The following is a 20298-nucleotide window of genomic DNA, read 5'->3' on the forward strand; positions in this document are numbered from 1 at the left end:
ACACACACCACCACCACCCGCCCCCCTCCCCTCCCCTCCCCCCAGTTCTTAACAATATCTCTACAGATCTAACACCCAAAATTGTCCCCAGATTATGGATGGGAATGAGAAGGGATTAAAAGGACCTAAAGAGTCTTCTTTATTCCAAAATTGGTGTAAGACACCCTTCCTCTCTCTTAAGTTCGCTAGACTTTTTTTAGTCTCTTCATTTATTCAAGTAGTTTTGCATTCTCTTAATAGTGTAAGAAGTGAGAAAGAACCTCCAAGATGGGTATTGTTTTATATTTTTTTAATCCTTACCCAAAGATATGTTTACTAATTGGAGAGAGAGAGAAACATCCATATGAGAGAAAAACATCGACATTGATCAGTTGCCTGACTGGGGATTGAACCTGCAACCTAGGTTTGTGCTCTGACCAGTTATTGAGCCTGCAGCCTTTTTGATGTACAGGATGACACTAAAACCAACTAAGTGATCCGGCCAGGGCTGGGTATTGTGTTAGATAGCTTTATTTTGGATCCTTGATAGGAAAATGATGATATAGGGCCCTTCTTAGGGAGGGCACAATAGTCCTGTGATTCTCAGCCCTTTTTTTATTATCAGATAAAAGATAATGTTGCCCTGGCTGGTGTGGCTCAGTTGGTTGGAGCATCATCTGGTTACTGAAAGGTTGCAGGTTTGATTCCTGGTCTCGGCACACATCTCGGCTGTGGGTTCAGTTCCCAGTCTAGGTGTGTACAGGAGGCAACCAATGAATGTTTCTCCTTCATATCGCTATTTCTCTCTCTAAAAGCATGAAAAAAATGTTCTGGTGAGGATTTACAAAAACAATAATGTTTATTTCTTTTGTGATTTCATGAGGATATCTAGATTTGGATGAAACTCAAAATATTTTGGGAAGGAAGTATAGTACTACACAATGACTACCATTTGTTTAAACAGTGCCCTAAGATAAGCTGTGGATAAAGTAATTTTCCCCTTTCTCTCCCATTTAAGAAATCAAGTAGATAAAAGTGACATAAGGTTGGTTTGTTCAGGGATTTGCAGATGGTTTGTCTGGTTAGAGGTGCTCTAATCTCAGGCGTAAAATGAAATTATTTCAGAATTTGGGGAAAAATATTTTGAAGAGACTTCCACTTTTCTGTCTTCTTCTCTAAATTCAGAATCTAATACACTGTTGCAGAAGTTATCTCAGGGCTAAATGCAGAATGTAAAGCCAGTCATCCTAAAGAGAATTGTGGTTCTAACATAAGAAAGTAATTTGGGAGGTGGATATTAAATCTGCTAGAAAAAAAGATGGCTTCTTAATTGCTTCCACTCACATCATTTTAAAGTTTACCTTGGTTCCTTTATGGCTCTAGTGAAAGTAAATCTCATTCCATTCCTTTTTCTCTTTCTCTCTCTAATTTAACAGGTAGTAGAAATTTCCTTTAACTTTTGGTACCGACTCGGGGAGCATTTGTACAAAACCAACGATGAAGTTATTCATGGCATCTTTAAAGCTTACATTCAGAGGCTGCTTCATGCCTTGGCTCGACACTGCCAGCTGGAACCAGACCATGTACGTTTTCTTCTCTGCTTCTTTAATCTTAACTTCCTCCTCTTTTCTATTTTGAAGAGGAACTTTTGAGAATAAAGCTAATGGAATTTGCAGGGGGGGGTTGTCACTCTATAGCTTAGACTGAAGAAGTTACTGCCAGTACGATGAAGAGATTAGGCCTATATACAAAGAAATTAAATCTGCAGAGCCCGTAACTCTCTTGGGAATTTACTTTAAATAACTCTACAGAAGGGAAAAAAACCCCACTTTATGTAGAAAGTATTATCTATAAAAGTAAAAAAGTGGTACACCCTACCTGGTGTGGCTCAGTTAGTTAGGCAATGTCCTGCAAAGCAAAAGGTCACTAGTTTAACTCCTGGTCCGGGCACATGCCTGGGTTGTGGTTTGGTCCCTGGTCAGGGTGCCACGGTAGGCAACCAATTGATCTTTCTCACCCGAGTCACTGTTTCTCCCCCTCTCTTTTCCCTTCTTTCCCCGCTTTCAAAAATACTAAATTAAAATTTAGAAACAAAGAGTCATTATTTTAAATTTAAAAAGTAAAAAATGGTAAATCCATATACAACCATGTAAGAAGAGTTATATCAATTAATGATGTAGCAACTTGATGTACCATTATACTGCAGTTAGAAATAATGGCTGTTGAATTTCATGGTTGGTATGCTAGCAAAAAATCAGAACCTAGAATTTTGTACTCTGGATTTTTAATAGTGTAAAATATGCTGTTGGATTCAAACTAACACAAAAGTGAAATATTGAGGATGTGGCAAGTAACATAATTTCCCTCCCACATGCATATATATTTGTTTCATATACTGATTTTGTAATTTAAAAGAAAATATAGAAGTAATTTATTATTATTTTTTTAATTTTATTTATCTTTAGCGGGGAAGGGAAGAAGAGAGGGAGAGAAATATCAGTGTATGTTGCCTCTGCCAGGGACACACAATGTATCATGTGCCCCCTGCCGGGACCTGGCCTGCAACCCAGGCATGTGCCCTCACTGGGAATCAAACTGTGATCCTCTGGTTTGCAGGCCCGCGCTCAATCCACTGAGCTACACCAGCCAGGGCTAGAAGTAATTTATTTGTGTAGAGGAAAATACACTTGAAATATTATAAAATAGTCTGTTTGAAAACTCTCTTTTCTCTTCTTGAATTTGTTGAGGTGACACCAGTTAATTATGTAGGCACACAGTTCTACCATGTGTCATCTGTGCACTGTACTGAGTGTTCACCGCCCCCCACCACCCTCCCCACCCCCCGGTCAAGTCTCTGCCCATCACCACTTATCCCCACCACAGTCAGCACGATGGTGTCCGAATGCATGCGTTCTTTCTCTGTTATTTTTGCTCAGTCCCTCTACCCATCCACCCAGCTCCCTCCCCGCTCCACAGCTGTCAGCCTGCTCTCTGTCTAGGAGTCTGTTTCTATTTTGCTTGTTAGTTCTCCTTTTTTTTGCTTAGCTTAGTCTCTTCAAATTTTACGGCATTTATTTCATCCTTTTGGTTATTTGGTTTAATCCTTGTCTTCAATTTAGGACCTGGAGTGAGGGGCGGGGTTTGTCTCTTTGTTTTTTTCCCCATTGCTTACAGTTAAATCTGACATGAAAACTTTCTATTCTCCACATTTTAATGTTAGCATTCTTGCTTGAGTCATGCTATTTTATGTCTGCAGAGCGTTAGTGATGATCTAGTCTAGTGGTTTTCAATACTTTTCTTTAACCAATGAATCCTTTCTTTAACTACATCTTACTTGGAAGACTGATAATGTAAATAAAAGCAGGCCACTCTGGGTTTAATGGCTCTACTTGCTTGATCCCTTTCTTCCCTTTGCTGGTCTCTGGCCCCATTTCCCTTGCAGGTAATTTCCTACACTTGTAGGGGGCAGTGCCTTACAAGTCACGATCTCGTCTGAGAAAGGCATCATTTCCTTTCCTCCTCACTTCTTCACTTTAATTTCTTCATCTGAGAGCAGGGAGGTTGAACTAGATCAGCAATTCTCGATAGTACTAAGCGCTTTTTTTCAGGTTTCATGGTCCATGATTCTTATATATGTCCTTAATCATCTCACAATTGGTAAGCTTTTGTTTACTTTTAAGAGTGCATTCGAATAAGAAATATTTAAGAAGCATTGAAATGTACAGGATCTCTATTTTTTTTATGAGAAATTTCAAATGTGCCACAAAGGTGAAACGATTTTATTAGTGAATATCTATATATCTATTACTTAAATTCTATTATTATTATTATTATTATTTACTACAACTTGTTTTAATATGTCTGTTCACCTATATAAAATGCTTTTTAAAGAATTTTATTTTGCCCTGACTGGTTGTGACTTGGCTGGGGATTGTTTCGCAGAGCTACAGGTCACCGGTTCAATTCCTGGTCAGGGCACATGCCTGGGTTGCAGGTTCAGTTCCCAGTTGGGGCACGTACAAGAGGCAACCAATTGATGTTTTTCTCTTACATCAATTTTTCTCTCCCCATCTTTCTCTCTCTCTAAAAGTAAATAAGTAAAATCTTTTTTATATAAAGAATTTTATTCTGCATATAGCTATTGTGATAATGGTTGATTTTAGTGGATCTTGAACCATAAAGCTTCAGAAGCTTATTCAGTACTAAAAAGCTAGACCGTGTCTAAATTAGCTTACAGACTCTTAAATTACCACCTCTTCCAGGTCACTTCCTTTTATTGACTTGAAGTACCTAAAAGTATGAGACACTCTAAAGTAAAATATCCTTGTTTTTTTAGGTGATCTGTCTTTTGTGCATTGGGACTGGACTACTTGATGGCCTTTTCTTCTTTTTCCTTGATTTTGTACCCATCAGTGAAAGCCTTATTGAGTTTAAAACAAATGTTATCTGGTTTGATATTTCAGGAGGGGGTTCCTGAGGAGACTGATGACTTTGGGGAGTTTCGAATGAGGGTATCAGACCTCGTAAAAGACTTGATTTTCCTGATTGGGTCTATGGAGTGTTTTGCTCAGGTAAGCCCATTTGGCGATTCTTACCAGTTTTAATGATCACTCTAATTGTGTTCACTTCCATGTCTTCTGTAAATGTTCCATTTTTTCCTTCAATCTCAATGCTTAAATAGAACAATAGATATGCAGGTGCCTAGCACACTGCCTGGCATATAGTAGCTATGTTTATTTACTCTCTTACAAGCCAATTGCAGTCTATAGATGGTTCAGTTACAGTTTGCTTTATGGCTCTTGCTAATAAGAGACGTTCCACTTGTCCAGCGGGAGTGGAAGATCATAAATAAACTAAAGCCCCCAAGATACTTACTGGGAATTTGGACCTTGCCAGGAAAAATAGCACGTTTGTGTCCTTTAATAATTTTGACCAACTCCTGGCAACTCCTTTAGTCATTGTGCATTTCCTTTGTCCACACTTACGGTTGGATTCCTGTGCAGTTTCATCCCAGAGGTGATTATACTAGAATAGATTCATAGTCCTGTGGTTTTCCTGACAGTGAGTAACACTTTACCTCATAAGGTTGCAGTCATCACCATTTCACATCACTTAATATTAGCATAATTTCAGGTGGTTTTCATATTGTTTGATTGTACTTTAAGCTCGTAAATACTGGTTTTGATGCTTTGTTGGCAATACTGAACTAACCTAATATTTTTGTAACCTGGCCATTTGGGGGCTTAATCTGATCTAGAAAGTATTAATAAAACTATAACTGTTTTTCTTTATATTAAGCAGAGTATGTTTATTGACCTAACTACAAAGGGTTGGGGATTCTTAGAAAAGAATAAGATTCCCAGGTCATAGGCAGATAACCTGTGTTCAGATTTTATTTCTTCTCTGACTGGCTCTGTGGCTTTAGGCAGGTTTTACTTGTTCTTCTCCAGACCTCAGTTTTCAAATTTACTTAAATCATCAGTGTTGTCCAAGATACCAGTCCTGTGAGATATTCTTTGGCAGAAAAGGCTCTAGCATCAGTTGAAATGGGGAAATGACTTAAATAATATATTAAAGGCTCTGTGAAATCCTCTAACAACAGAATTATTTAACCTTGTCTTACCTAGCGGTGTCTGTTATTTGACAATAGAAATCTTATTTAGACTAACACAGTCACATTCCACAGATGGATATTCCCTGGGCTATTCCTGGACTTCTCTGCACATTCTGCTTGGTCTCCTTCCTTTCCCCCCTCACCCCCCCAACTCCCTCTTGCTTGGATATGGTATTATGATAGGTGCTTTTAGACAGCTACTTTTTAGGAATTTAGTCTATGTTACTAGTTCAATGCAGACAATGGAAATATAAAGCCAATGCATATATAATTTACATTTATTTCAGTTTGAAGTGTGGTTATGTATTTATCAGCTATTATCAGGTCCAGGAGAAGATACTTAAAGTAATATGTTTTGTTTTTTCCATAGTAGTCATTTTGTGGGGGCAGACAATAATCTTGGTATACCCTTAGGGACCTTAGGGACCTTAGCAGTTACTTACAGATTTATAATTAGTGAAGCTATGAAAATGAAAATAATAATCTCCCCTGGCTCTGAGAGACAGTTAATTAGATTTAGAAACAAGGGACTGGATTTTTTTTTTTTTAACTAACAGGATTTTTGTTTTGTTTGTTTTGGAATTCTATTCTGTTTGCCTTTTAATGGATCCGTAATCCACCTCTTCTTCTCTAGTTATATTCTACTCTGAAAGAAGGCAACCCACCCTGGGAGGTGACAGAAGCGGTTCTCTTTATCATGGCTGCTATAGCAAAGAGTGTTGATCCGTGAGTGTCTAATAAGTCTTTTGCTGGGAACTCTAAATATCAAAGGAAGGAAAATGACACCGTTTTTCTTATGTGATAATATGTTTGGAAACTCGTAGAACATCCTCTGTAATTGCTGTCCAGTCTTCTGACTCCTAGAGTCCAGTCCAGAGTAGCATGCGTTGCTGATATCTATGTCATAACCACATTTCCTAGAGTTAAAATTATTTTGTTCTTGATGCTGATTTATTTATCTAACTGAGGAGCCTTTGTGAAAGTTGGTATAATTAAAAATATTGTTCTCCTTTTTTTTCTGTCTTAGAGAGTCGTCTGTGAGTTTCAGAAAGGCAAGGAAGGCATAGGCACCATTTTACCTAAAAGAGTAGCAAAATCTAAAGCGCAATTGCCATTGGAAATTTTTTAATTATTACAATTTGACTTCTAACCACTTAGCATAGAATTCCATTTATGGTTTTAACGGGAATTCCTAAAAACAGTTCACTCTGTGCTATAAGTTTGTAAATTGATGCTAATATCTGTGAGGTTTACTTGCATTAAGATCAGATATTTATAGTTGAGTTCTGTATCCAGGGCTTTGATTGGAGAGATGGTTAAGGCATGTATTTATAAAAAGTACAGTGCTTCTTTCTTATCTACTTTACAGGGCCTAGTCAGTGAAATCTTACATTGTTTCTAATTCGGTAAATATTCAAGGACACAGGATAGGTTTGTTTGTCTCTATTAAGTTCTGGTCCTGAATTACATCCTGTCCTATTTGCTTTTACACCTGTTTTGGTGTTTTTTTGACCCTTCAGTGACCGCCTGAGGATTATTAAAATCACTAGTATTCTAACTGATATGTGTTGATGTGAAAAGGGGTAGGTAAAATGTATCAATAATTAGCTTAGTGTCCCCGGGAAAAATAGGCATAAATGAGACAGTTTTTTTATACTTATCCACATTTCAAGCCATCTGCATGATTGTAATTTTTTAGTGTATAAGAAGGACTTAATAGACTTCATTTATCAGCAGGGAGTGCTCTTGCTGTAATTTAGGATATTATTTACATTTTAAACATCTTTCATTTCTGGATGTTCTACCACCTTTGGGGGTATCCTCTGCTTAAACAACTAGCATTGTTGGGCAGTGAAAAAAAGAAGGAAAAGGAAAATATAAATTCATGGAGCTGTGGAAGGTATTGCGTTAACTTGAATTTTCCCTCATGTTCTAAGACAAGGTAACTTTATCTATACCTGCAGCTTGTGTTCGTGTTCTTTTAGTTAGTAAACCGGCCCACCCATGACTAACTGTTCTTAAAGTTTCTAGTATCCAGCTACAAGAAATATTCTGGAGAATAACAACTAATAAAACGTGGTCTATGGGAAGTATTCATTCATTTACTTAGCCATTCAGCAATATTTATTAAGTGCCCACTATGTGCCAGGCACTGTTCTAGGTGCTGCAGATACAGGAATAAACAAAATGGATTCTTTAAAAGAAATTCGTTCGTAGTAGATGCCTGCCTCTCCAATTTGAAGAGCCTTATTCAATAGCACTGTGTGTCTTCAGACACTTCACTGGCATTCAGAAGATTAAGGGAGCAATATGCTTCGCCCGAAACAGTGATATCTTCCATTTCTTTCTTTCCCCCTTTTTTTAGGATTTAAAAAACTTTCATATTAAGTGTTAAGTACTTTTATCCAAATGGTTATTTATGTAGAAAGAAGCCCTTTAGCAATGCTTTGTGTCATTGCAGCCTGTTACTTGGCCAAAACCTAATCTCTGAAATCTTCAAGTAACTCTGAGTGCTTGCCCTCTGTGCCCAGGGAGAACAATCCAACGCTTGTGGAGGTCCTGGAAGGAGTGGTCCGTCTCCCAGAGACTGTGCATATGGCTGTGCGGTACACCAGCATTGAACTGGTTGGAGAGATGAGTGAGGTGGTTGATCGGAATCCTCAGTTCCTTGGTATGTGCGAACTCTCCCCTCAGCCACTACTGCTTCTAATTTTTCTGAGTTTTCCCTTCCTTTCTCTCACCTCTTCTCTTGTTTTCCTGATATCTCTTTCATTGCTAGGTAGGATGTTTCTAGACGCTGAAAGTAGATATATTATGAGTTATTGCTAAGTTCATTTGCTTTGTAGAACTTCACCTTTATAATAAGCTTTCTTGGAACACTTATAGTTGGTAAAAAATAAACCATAATTCTTCTAGAAGTGCTGAAGACCCACCTGCATGTTTTTAAGGCCCTTGATAACTATAAAGAAGCAAAGGTAAAAGTGTCAGCTTTAGATAACTGTCATTGTTCTGATTAATGTAGGCTATTTTTACACAGTGATGCATCTGGGAGTAGAATGGTAACTCTCTGCATCTTGCATTCTTTCTTATATTGTCCTGTTATTAATATTTGAATGATCCTGTCCACCATTGGTTTTCACACTATGCTTTGTGTAGCCCTAGCCACCAGCAGCAGATGAATGCCCATGAGGAAAGAGATGGAAGATGAATAGGACCCAGGGCTTCCTGACACCGTGTCAGTGAGATCAGCTCCATTTTTATGTTTTATATATTGGTATTGGAACACATTTTATTTTTAAAAAATAGTTCTTTTGCTTAAAAAAGGGGGTGGGGGGACCCTGGCCAGGTCGCTCAGTTGATTAGAGTCATTGTCATATGCCAAGGTTGTGGGTTCGATCCTCAGTCAGGGAGCAGGCAAGAATCAACCAATGAATGCATAAATAAGCAGAACAATGAATCAGTCTCTTCCCCGCCCCCCCACTTCCTCTTTCTCTCACCCTTTCCTCCTCTCCCTTTATTCTTTCTTTCTCTCTCTCTCTCTCAAGTTAATTTAAAAAGATTTTTAAGGAAATGTAAACATTTGTTCTCACAAACTAGACTTTGTCCTTAAGTTTCAAATTGTAATCACTGTCATATGGCTTTTTTCCTTAGACCCCGTATTGGGCTATTTGATGAAAGGCCTGTGTGAAAAGCCTCTGGCTTCTGCTGCAGCCAAAGCCATTCACAACATTTGCTCTGTCTGCCGAGACCACATGGCTCAGCACTTTAATGGACTCCTGGAGATTGCCCGTTCCCTTGATTCCTTCATGTTGTCTCCAGAAGCTGCTGTGGGCTTGCTAAAAGGTATCTACTTAAGACATTAACCAGGAACCGTCTTTCTAAGCCACTTCTGGGAGTTACCTTACATCCATCATGTCCCAGTTTCTCAGTTTAATTTACTTAGTGATGGGTAAGGTAGCCTTTCCTCTCAGAGGGGAGAGTTGATTATGTGTCCATACATTCTCAGAATGTTTTCAAACTGCTTACGGGATGTATAGTACTGACCGAGATTTTGGTTCGAGACAGCACATTCGAACTAAACAGTTCCTCTTTTGAGTTGGGGGAAGAATAAAAAGGGAGACCAAGTAAGCATTGCCATACCAAAGAGGTGAGGTGAGTGGAAATTTAAAGGTGGCGTGCCTCCATCAGTCCTACAAGTGGAAGCCAAGGGTCCCTGTGGTCTCTAACCATAGCTGATGAGCTTGCACTGAGTAATTGTCTGTGGTGATGAAGCTCAGAGTAATAGAACTAGAGAGGTTAAGGCTAAGGGAAAAAAGACCTAGAAGAGACTTTAAGCATGATGGTTATTTTTAAATATTTGGAAGATTGTTATGAAAGAGGGAACAGATTTTCCATGAGTGATCAACTATTGACAATTTACTGGCTCTTAGAAAGAAAATTCATTCTAACTAAACTTGCTGAAAACAAATTGAGATGTCCTGTGAGCTAGTGAAACCTGTACATCTGGTGGTTGAGAGGGAGTGGGAGTGTACCAACTAAAGTATTGGGTAACATGACCTGTGCGGCATCTGTCGAGGCCATGCGGATGGCACACCGTTAGCCTTGGCAAGACTGGATGACCTTTTATGGGAACTAGCTCTGTCCTTGCTCACTTCTGCAACGAGGTTTCTATCAGCCAGTGTAACTACATTTTGCAAGACGTATTTTCTTTTTGTGCATGGGTTTTTGTTTCCCTTTATATAGGCATAGATAATTAGGCATTAAATCAGAGTCAAGTATTCTTTGTAACTACTACTGTGGTAGTTGTTGTCATCTTGTCATTTTCTAGTGAAATTTAACCTTGATGCTAAAGTGATGTCTGACCTGTAATAGAATGTGGCATCTCAGTTTTCAGTGGTATCTTCTAAACATAGAAAACTGTTTTCAGTTACAATCTTTTCTGTAGGAATGAATTAAAAGGGACAATTATATTTAAGTTAGATTTTAACTTAAAATCTAGTTTTCAACATAAGTCTATATGTCCATGGCTAACAGACTGTTAGGAAAAATCATTTTGTTTCTTTTATTCACATCTGAGAATTGATTACTATTTTTTTATTGATATTTCAGGAGATGAGAGATAGTTGGGGCCTGGAGGAGACCTAGTCTAATACGTCATCCTTTTGCTTTGGGGGAGTCACGTCAGCAGTTGGTGGGAACTGTGAAAAGAGGGAAGCTGAGTGGGAAAGGTCTTGGGGTCTAGCCCCACTTGGACCTCGCTCTCTCTCTTTTTTACCCTATCTTTAAGTAGAGTTTTAAGTTAAGATTTTATTTGGGGAAAAAGTAAGGAGGAAGACTTTTGCAGCCATTTAAACAAATTTTAAAGGCAAACTTGACTATTACTTTTCTGTTCAAAGCACTCATTTTGTAGATGAAGAAACTGATGCCCAGAGAGAGTGTTTTAAACGCAGTTTATAGATTCTGTTGTGGTAGAACTAGAATTAACTCTCTAATTTCAGCTCATTCTTTCAAAAACAAATTAACGTTTGTATTTCTCCAACTTCCAAAGATAAGAATTGCCTACAGTATTTATCAAAAATAAAGTCACTCCCTGACCCACTAAATCAGAACCTCTGGGAAGTTTGAGAACCATTATACTATGCTGTATAAAAATAGCTTTGGCATCGGCTTTGTGGAGCTTTCAAGTCTTCCAAAAATTGGAGGGGGGGATATATTTAAACATCTTTAAACCAGTAGGCTGCTGTAAAGAAAAGCCAACCATCAGTAACAAAGTGTTGCAATTTAAAAAATAGTACTGATCTGTTTGAAAGAACAGGACCACAGCTGTTTTGGTTAACTGTGTAGGCCAGTGCATTACCTCACTTCAGATTTTCTTTTCTTCACGTGTGTCTTCCTTCATCGTGTAGGAACAGCTCTTGTCCTGGCCAGACTACCGTTGGATAAGATTACTGAATGTCTTAGTGAGCTGTGTTCTGTTCAGGTCCTCGCATTAAAAAAGGTGAGTTCAGTGACGTAAGATGTTTACATTGATGTTAGAAAGGGAAAGAGAAAATTATTTATTTACATTTGCTCTTTTATCTACCTATAAAAGCCAAGAGAACAAACTGAAAAGTTACTAAAATTAATATGTCTGTCAAATAGTTGTACACGCAGAATAAGTATGTAAAAATCAATATATTTTGCTATATCAGTGATATCATTTAGAAGATATAATAACGGGGAAAATGCCACTTAGGTTAACAAGTTACCTTAAAGTAAGGATGGCAGGTCTTCTCAAATTACATCTCCAGGGCAGTAACAGTGAACATGCCAGTAGTGTTTCTAGGAGAACATGACAGAATAATTCTTGAGTTTCTCTCTAATGATATGCTGATGGAAATATGTAAGAAATTTTAGGAAAGGAGAATAAGGGGCAACCTGCCTTGTCTTTAAAATATAAAGCTCTAATGGAATATGAATATAATTAGATTATGTAGTACATAATATATGTAAGCTTTACTTTGAGATGTAATTTATATTAAATCATAGTGTCTCAGTCATAATAATGTAGTTAATCTTTATTTTAATATATAATTTATACTAAGTTATATAATGTCTCAATCGTAATAAAAGTACATGGAAAAAAACTAAATGATGTTTTCCACTCCACAATGATTATATATTAAAATGTTAGTAGTGTGTAGTCTTAGCCAGAATGCAGTGAGAACGATTAAAGTAGTTCGACAATATGAATTAAAAGTTTACACCATTTGAGTAACTTTCAAGAAATAAACAGATTGAGACAGGTTGGTGTGTAAGGTTCTGTGTTGCAGCGTTTGCTGTAGGTTTGCATCTGTAATGACTGCGTGTTGATGTCTGTCTCTTCAGCTCTTGTCTCAGGAGCCCAGCAATGGCATATCCTCAGACCCCACTGTGTTCTTAGACCGTCTTGCAGTGATATTTAGGTAAGAACAGGGGCTCCAGGTGCCTGTCTTGGGTTAAAGCACAAGTGAGACCCTTATGCATTAAAGTAATAAGCAAATGTTCTGTTCCCTCAAACTTCCAACTGTCTCCTGTAATCTCCTTTGTCTGGAAACTTAATCAGGGCCATTGCCTGAGGTCTTGGGGCAAAGGCAAGGTCTAAGAACTTGTTCTTGGAAGACTTTTGTCAAAGGACCTTTTAATAAAATATAATTAATTTTGCCAATCTTTAGAGCAGTGATTCTCAAACTTTAACGTACATCAGAGTCACCTGTATGGCTTACCAAAACACAGATAGTTGGGTCCCCTCCCTAGATGATCTGGTTATTTGGATCTTGGGTAGGATCCAGGAATTTATATTTGTAATAAGTTCCCTGGTGATGCTGCTGCTGCTTGCCGTTCAGGGACGACACACACTGTCAGATACATTGTGTAGTGTATGGGTACAAAGCAATGATGAAGTCGTTTCAGTTACCAGGTAAAATTAATCCTTTGGAATTAAAAGGAGCCTAATGATTAAAAAAGCATTTTAACCATGATCCGGTGTGGCTTGGTTGGTTGGGCATCATACTGCAAAGCGAGAGGTCGTGGGTTCAATTTCTTGTCAGGGCACATTGCCTGGATTGCAGGTTTGGTCCCCGGTCAGAGTGTACGGAAAGCAGCCCATTAGTGTTTCTCTTCCTCTCTTTCTCCCTCCCTTCTCTCTCAGAATAAATAAAGTCTCCCTGACCAGAGTGGCTCAGTGACCTGAGTGCCAGCCTGTGAACTGTAGGGTCACCAGTTCGATTCCCAGTCAAGACACATGCCTGGGTTTTGGGTCAGGTCCCCAGTAGGGGGTGTGTGAAAGACAACTGATTGATCTCCTGATATGTGTATATCTCTCACACTTAAATGTTTCTCTCCCTCTCTTTCCCCCTCCCTTCCCTTCTCTAAAAATAAATAAATAAGTAAATAAATAAATAGCTTTTAAGAAAAATAAATAAATCTTTTTAAAAAAGGAAAAGCAGAGGACTTTTGGTCAAGATGGAGGCATAGGTAAATATGGCTTACTTCTTCACACAACAATAGCAAAAATTATAACTAAACTACAGAATAGCTATCACTCAAAACTGTCAAAAATCAGGCTGTATGGAAGTCCCACAACCAAGGGATTAAAGAGGTCACATTGATTCAAACTGGTAGGAGGGTTGGATATACAGAACAGGCTAGTCCTATACCCACGTGTGATGGATAAAAATCAGGAGGGAGGAATCCCAGCCACATGCCAGACCACCCAGCCCCGGGTTCCAGTGCCAGGAATATAAGTCCTCATAACTTCTGGCTGTGGGGTTTGGGGCAGCAGAGGAAACTTCAGGATTCTCGGGCGTGTCCCCACAAAGGGCCTGCAATGGAATTACACAGACTTGTTCCCTCTGAGCCCCAGCACTGGGGCAGCTGCTTGAAGGGCACCAGTGGCATACAGGGAGGAACTGAGGTGTTTTGCATCAGGGCAATATCTGGGGGACAGCTCCCTCCTGGACAGAAGTCTAGAGGCCAGGCAGGGGCCATTGTTCCTTTTCTGAGTCCTCTCCCACACAAAGCCACAGTACAGCAGTGTCATATCTGAGACTCCACTCACCTGCTTAAAAAGGTAAGCCCCACCGTGACGATTACCTAAGGGTCCACCCAAGCAGTTAACAGTGGCTTTTCTACATTAAGCCATCCTACTAAGACAGGGAGTCAGAGCACTCTACCTAATCCATAGAAGCAAATACAGGGAGGTGGCTAAAATGAAGGGACAAAAAAATAGGGGCCAAATGAAAGAACAAAACAAAACTCCAGAAGAAAACTAAGCAAAATGGTGAAAAGCAATCTATCAGATGCAGAGTTCAAAACACTGGTTATTTGGATGCTCAAGGAACTTGGTGGGTACTTCAACAGCATAAAAATGATCCAATCAGAAATGAATATTATACTAATTGAAATCAAGAAAAAATTACAGGGAATTAACAGTGAGTGGATGAAGCCAAGGATTAAATCAATGATTTAGAATATCAGGAAGAAAAGAATATTCAAGCAGAAAGAGCAAGGAAAAAACAGAATCCAAGCCCTTGGCTGGTATGGCTCAGTGGATTGAGCGCTGGCCTGCAGACCAAAGGGTCGCTGGTTCAATACCCAGTCAGGGCACATGCCTGGGTTTCAGGCCAGGTCCCACTTGGGGGTGCCTGAGAGGCAACCACACTTTAATGTTTCTCTCATTCTCCCTTCCCCTCTGTCTAAAAAGAAATAAAATATTTTTTAAAAAGCATAAAACCAGAATAGGATAAGGTGCCTCTGGGACAACTTCAAATGCACCAACATTCACATCAGAAGGAGAAGAGAAAGAGCAAGAAATTGAAAACTTATGTGAAAAAATAACAGAAAGCTTACTAATTTCACGAAGGAAATAGATGTACAAGTCCAGGAAGCACAGAGGTCCAAACTAGGAACTGGATACGGAGAGGACCACACAAAGGCACATCATAATTGAAGTGACAAAGGTTAAGGAGAAAATCTTAAAAGTAGCAAGAGGAAAGCAGACAGTTACCTACAGTGGAGTTCCCATTAGACTTCAAGCTGATTTCTCAAAAGAAACTTTGCAGGCTGGAAGAGACTAACAAAAAGTATTCAAAGTGATGAAAAGCAAGGACCTACAACCTAGATTACTCTATCCAGCAAAACTATCATTTAGAATGGGAGGGTTGATAAAGTGCTTCCCAGACAAGGTAAAGTTAAAGGATTTCATCATCACCACACCATTATATGAAAGGTTACAGGCACGCACTTAAGAAAAAGATTAAAACTATGAATGTTAAAATGGCAATAAATTTACAGCTATCAACAATTGAATCTAAAAACTAAACTAAGGAAACAAGCACAATAGCAACAGAATTATAGATACGGAGAACATTGGGATGGTGGCCAGTTGGGGAGGGGCATGAGGGAGAATGGGGGGAAAGGTGCAGGGATTAAGAAGTACACACGGGTAGGTACAAAACAGACGGGGAGGTTAAGAGCAGTATGGGAAATGGAGAAATCAAAGAACTTACATGCATGACCCATGGACATGAACTCGGGGGGGAGGATGCTGTGTGGAGGAGGAAAAGGGAGAAATGGGGACAACTGTAACAGCATAATCAATAAAATATTTTTTAAAAGACAGATTAACAAAAACAAGAAAATAAAAGCATTTGAGTGACAATGTTCAAAGAGGATCCTTACTGAGTTGCATAATGTATAGCTTGTGAGACCCATAGGTTTAACTGGAATATCAGAGTAGTAAGTTGCATAAAAGCTTCTGTGGAATAAGTTAAAATAGGCATTGTTTTTAACTAATTAGATTTCCTTTTTATCCTCACCAAAGGACATTTTTTTCCATTTATTTTAGAGAAGAAGGGAGAGAAAAACATCAACGCAAAATGGTAGCATCAATCAGTTGTCTCCCCTACATGCCCAGACCAGGGATTATATGTGTCCAGGCCAGGGGTCGCGTGTGCCCATGCCTGGACCGGGGCCAAACCTGCAACCTAGGCATGTGCCCTGACCAGGAATTAAACTGCAACTTTTTGGTTACGGGGTGACCCTCCAACCAACTGAGCCATACCGGCCAGGACAGCTTATTAGTTTTTGTCAATAGCTATCTTTATATGGGTCGGTGTGGTGCTTGTGTAATAAGGAGAGAGCCCTGTTACATGCCACTCTGAACGCCTATTACCGAAATTCTTATTTCACAATAAATGAAAAAATCTGCAATAGTTGGAATTGCCCAGGTTTAAAGAAAAGTACATTTTAATTAAATTGCTGTTGAACGTTTTCTAATTTAAGATTTTTTTTCTTTAAAGGGGTTGGTAGTTCATTGTACAGGGTTTTTTTTTCCTGTGTCAAATTAGTGGATTCTAGAAGTAGAGAGAGAGTTGGACTTGACACATTGTGTGGACCTGTGTGTTTTATGTATCACTGGGTTCAGACTAGAATCATGGGAAACATCTTGGGTAGACTAGATTTCCTGAAGCTTTTGACTTTTAATGCTGAGAATAGTAACTTCATTTCTCATGGTGGGTTCAGACAGTCTGTATATATTGTTTATCAATTCGGAAGAGACTACATATTCAGGTTTATAAAGGGAAAAAATGAAAGTGGTGGTTGTGGTGTCCCACACCCGCAACCCCTGTACCCAGAGTTAGATTGAGTTTATGTGTTCTAGTGGCAGTGGCTTGAAGGTGGCGATAAATGATGGGATGGTTTAAAAACCATTTGCGTTTGTTTAAGTGGGATAGGAGGGAAAGATTTTGAGCCTTACAAATAACCTTACTATCTGGGTTTTTAAATTTGGTGAGACTGGTACTAAGTAGAGTGACAGGGACAGGGCTCTGGGTCCTCAGTAAAATTGCTCTTCTTTCACTAATTTGGGCCGTTGTCTTTCTGCAGACACACCAATCCCATTGTGGAAAACGGACAGACTCATCCGTGCCAAAAAGTCATACAAGAAGTAAGTGTTAACAGATACCTATAGAACCAGACTTTCTTCCTCTCTCCTTACAGTGCTGCAACTAGAGTGAGAAGGTACTTTCTTCCAGCTTCAAAGGGAGATTTAATTTGTTGATATGGTGTAAATACCCATGAAAAGAGGAATGGATTCATCCAAATACATAGTTTTGATTTTAGATTTTTTTTAAAATTGTATTTATTTTTAGAGAAGGGAGAAGGGAGGGAGAAAGAGAGGGAGAGAAACATCAATGAGTGAGACACATCAGTCGATTGCCTCTTGCATGCCCCCAACTGGGGACCTGGCTAACAACCCAAGCATATGCCCTGACTGGGAGTTGAACAGACGTGACCTCTTGCTTTGCAGGCTGGCACTCAGTCCACTGAGCCACAGCAGCTGGGGCTCGCCCTTCCCTCCCTCCCTTCCTTCCTCCCCTTCCTCTTTTTCCTTTTTTTTTTTTTTTTAAAGAAAATTGGCTGTAGGGAAATTTTGAAAGGCCAAAGATGTAGGAAGAGATTAACTGTGAATCCTAGAGGTGCTAGGAGGCCTGATTAATACTAACATTTTTTTTCCACAAAGCCAGTTAACCTTCCTGACTTTAGTTTCCCATTGATAACATACTTTCTTTACGCTTTTTTCACTAAGAGTAATGTGAGGATCAAAATGCACATTTGAGGCGTACTTTTCAGTCTATAGCCATACCACCCTGAACAGACCCCGTCTCATCTGATCTCGGAAGCTAAGCAGGGTCAGGTCTGATTAGCAACTTGGAGGGAGAAGTGATTTGCAGACTGCAGGGCAGCGGGGCAAGTAATCTGAAGTGTTTAGTTTTGTCGATGCTATGTCCTTTGTGGTAGTCCTTTTGTTCAAAGTCTTCCACCTTCTTGAAACTGCCTTTAAACATTTTCATACTAATTCTTTTCATCCTAAATCAGGAAGTTCAAAGTTGGGGAAAATGTCTTTGTCTTTTAGTAAAGGTAGTATGAAAGACATGCTCCCCTTGCGGTTCTAAAGAGTCATTGTGCTTCTCTTAAGAAATGGTTGTGTTTCAGTGACAGGTAGTGTTTTGAATCTCTGCACATTTACACGCACCCACTGGCAGAATCAGGCCATGTGTGTTCCTGTAAAGAAAGCTTTACCAGGTAACTTGAAAGCCACATCAGATGTTACCAACTTGGGAACATTTTTTTTTCCAGCTTTTAGTTCATTATTTTCTTTCTTGTGCTCTTTCACTTTTAACTCAGATATGGCCAGTTTTATCTGAGACTCTAAATAAGCACCGAGCTGATAATCGGATTGTGGAGCGATGTTGCAGATGCCTCCGCTTCGCTGTTCGCTGTGTAGGCAAAGGATCTGCTGCCCTGCTGCAGCCGCTGGTCACACAGGTAAGTTCTCTGTGAGAGGGAGAATGCAGGAGTTTGAAATAGGAGCCGGTGGGACAAAATCTCTGCTGATGAAGCCCTTTTGTATTTATTAAATATGAAGGAAAAAATAATTTGAAAGAAATACATGCTGCCTGTGATAGGGTATTTTGTCTTACAAGGGAAACAGTCTATATAATATGTTCCGTATAATGATTGTCTAAATAGTGATACATCCCAGTGTGAAATTTGGAAAAGAGAATGACTTTATGCTCAGTTCTGAATGCCAGTGCTAAGTATTTTTACATTAATTTCCCTTTTTAAAATATGGTGGATCGAACTTTATTATTTCTTGGCCCAAAGGGATTGTTTTCTGTTTTGACCACAGTTGTTCACATAAGTGTCTTGTCAAGATACAAATTTGGGCCCTGGCTGGCGTAGCTCAGTGGATTGAGCGCGGGCCTGCGAGCCAGATGATCGCAGTTCGATTCCCAGTCAGGGCACATGCCTGGGTTGCAGGCCAGTTCCCAGCAGGGGATGCACGAGAGACAACCATACATTGATATTCCTCTCCCTCTCTCCTTCCCTTCCCCTCTAAAGATAAATAAATAAAATCTTTAAAAAAAAAAAAGATACAAATTTGGCTCTTTTTATCACCAAGATTGATATGTAAGATGGTATGATTTGCTGTATGATGTTCTCTTAAGATTATTTCTAGAACTATATGAGGCACCTATCACTGGTAAGGTAGCCCACTAAGTAATTTGTTTGTGTTAAAGTTTAACCTCATAGCAGGGCCAGAACTAGATTGAGGTAAGTGAGCTGCTGTTCATGCAGCAAGACCAAGTGCCAATCCTGCATTTGCAGGACTCTAAACAAGTGTCCTTGTTCCCTGCTGTGTGGAAAGTTTTGTACCCCTGCTGTGAGGAAAACTTCTAGACTATACCCACCCAGCCTGAAGTGACTCTTTTCTATCTGGGCAGGGGGGAGGTTTTAAGTAGGTGCACATTCCCCCCGACGGTGAGTTCCATCTTAAAATCTGTCCCCTGGTGCTTCACTCTTACAGAAGCACCTTTAGACAAGGTCATCCTAGTGCAGTGTCAGTTGACACTGTAAGACCTTGCCTCCTTAAACTGTAGATTTGATTAAAGTTTGTACAAGTATATATTTTAGCAGAATTTTAATTATGTGATTTTTCTGTATCCTGAGTGTAACAGCGTATGTTTGCAATTTGGCCATGTCCACCTCTGGTTAAGGGTCCCCTTTGGTGCAATATGTTCTGGGTCCAATATAACTTGATTTAATGCTCCTTCGCTGGTAGAGGATATCTCATGACTTTGATACTGTTTTTTTTTTTTATTATTCCTGCTAATTAAGTATGTGACCAACTCAATAGAGTAGGGAAGCACCTACATAAGGAAGTGTATTCTAAAGTCAGCCCATTGACAAGGACTTCTGGCCAAAGTGGAGGTGTAGGTAAACATGCTTCACTTCCACATACAACTACAGAAAAAATTATAGCTGAAGTACAAAACAAGTAAGAGCCAGATTTGTCAGAAGATCTAGCTGTGTAGAAGTCCAACAATCAAGAATTTAAAGAAGCCACATTCATCCAGATGGATAGGAGAGGCAGAGACGGAGACTCGGAGCACAGAAAGGAGATGGAAGGGGCGGTCCTACATTCACACGTAGTGGATAAAAATTGGGAGGGATACCCTGGGAGCAAGCGATCCCAGCTCCATACCAGACCACCCAGCCCAGGGCCCCAGCACCAGAAAGATAAGTCCCTGTGATTTCTGTCTGCAAAAACCAGTGAGTGTTGGGCAGAAGAAGAAATTGCGAGATTCTCAAGTGACTCCTCTTAAAGGGCCTGCAATGGA

The 20298-nt window shown here is 39.4% G+C and overlaps 1 protein-coding gene across 4 annotated transcripts in view; it reads left to right on the plus strand.

Annotated features, from left to right (window-relative positions):
• The window catches only part of TNPO3 (transportin 3), a 98388-nt gene that overhangs the window by 51314 nt on the left and 26776 nt on the right, over positions 1-20298 (plus strand). For all 4 annotated transcript variants that reach the window (XM_037049230.1, XM_037049232.1, XM_037049233.1 and 1 more), the window contains 9 exons: positions 1416-1562; positions 4443-4550; positions 6228-6319; positions 8125-8264; positions 9245-9436; positions 11500-11591; positions 12461-12537; positions 17000-17060; positions 18302-18442. In XM_037049230.1, the coding sequence (XP_036905125.1) occupies positions 1416-1562; positions 4443-4550; positions 6228-6319; positions 8125-8264; positions 9245-9436; positions 11500-11591; positions 12461-12537; positions 17000-17060; positions 18302-18442 (1050 nt within the window). The remainder of the gene's footprint in view (positions 1-1415; positions 1563-4442; positions 4551-6227; positions 6320-8124; positions 8265-9244; positions 9437-11499; positions 11592-12460; positions 12538-16999; positions 17061-18301; positions 18443-20298) is intronic.

This window comes from Sturnira hondurensis, unplaced genomic scaffold (genome assembly GCF_014824575.4).
Source record: "Sturnira hondurensis isolate 20B ecotype Veracruz unplaced genomic scaffold, ASM1482457v3 Scaffold0006437, whole genome shotgun sequence".
NCBI lineage: Eukaryota > Metazoa > Chordata > Mammalia > Chiroptera > Phyllostomidae > Sturnira > Sturnira hondurensis.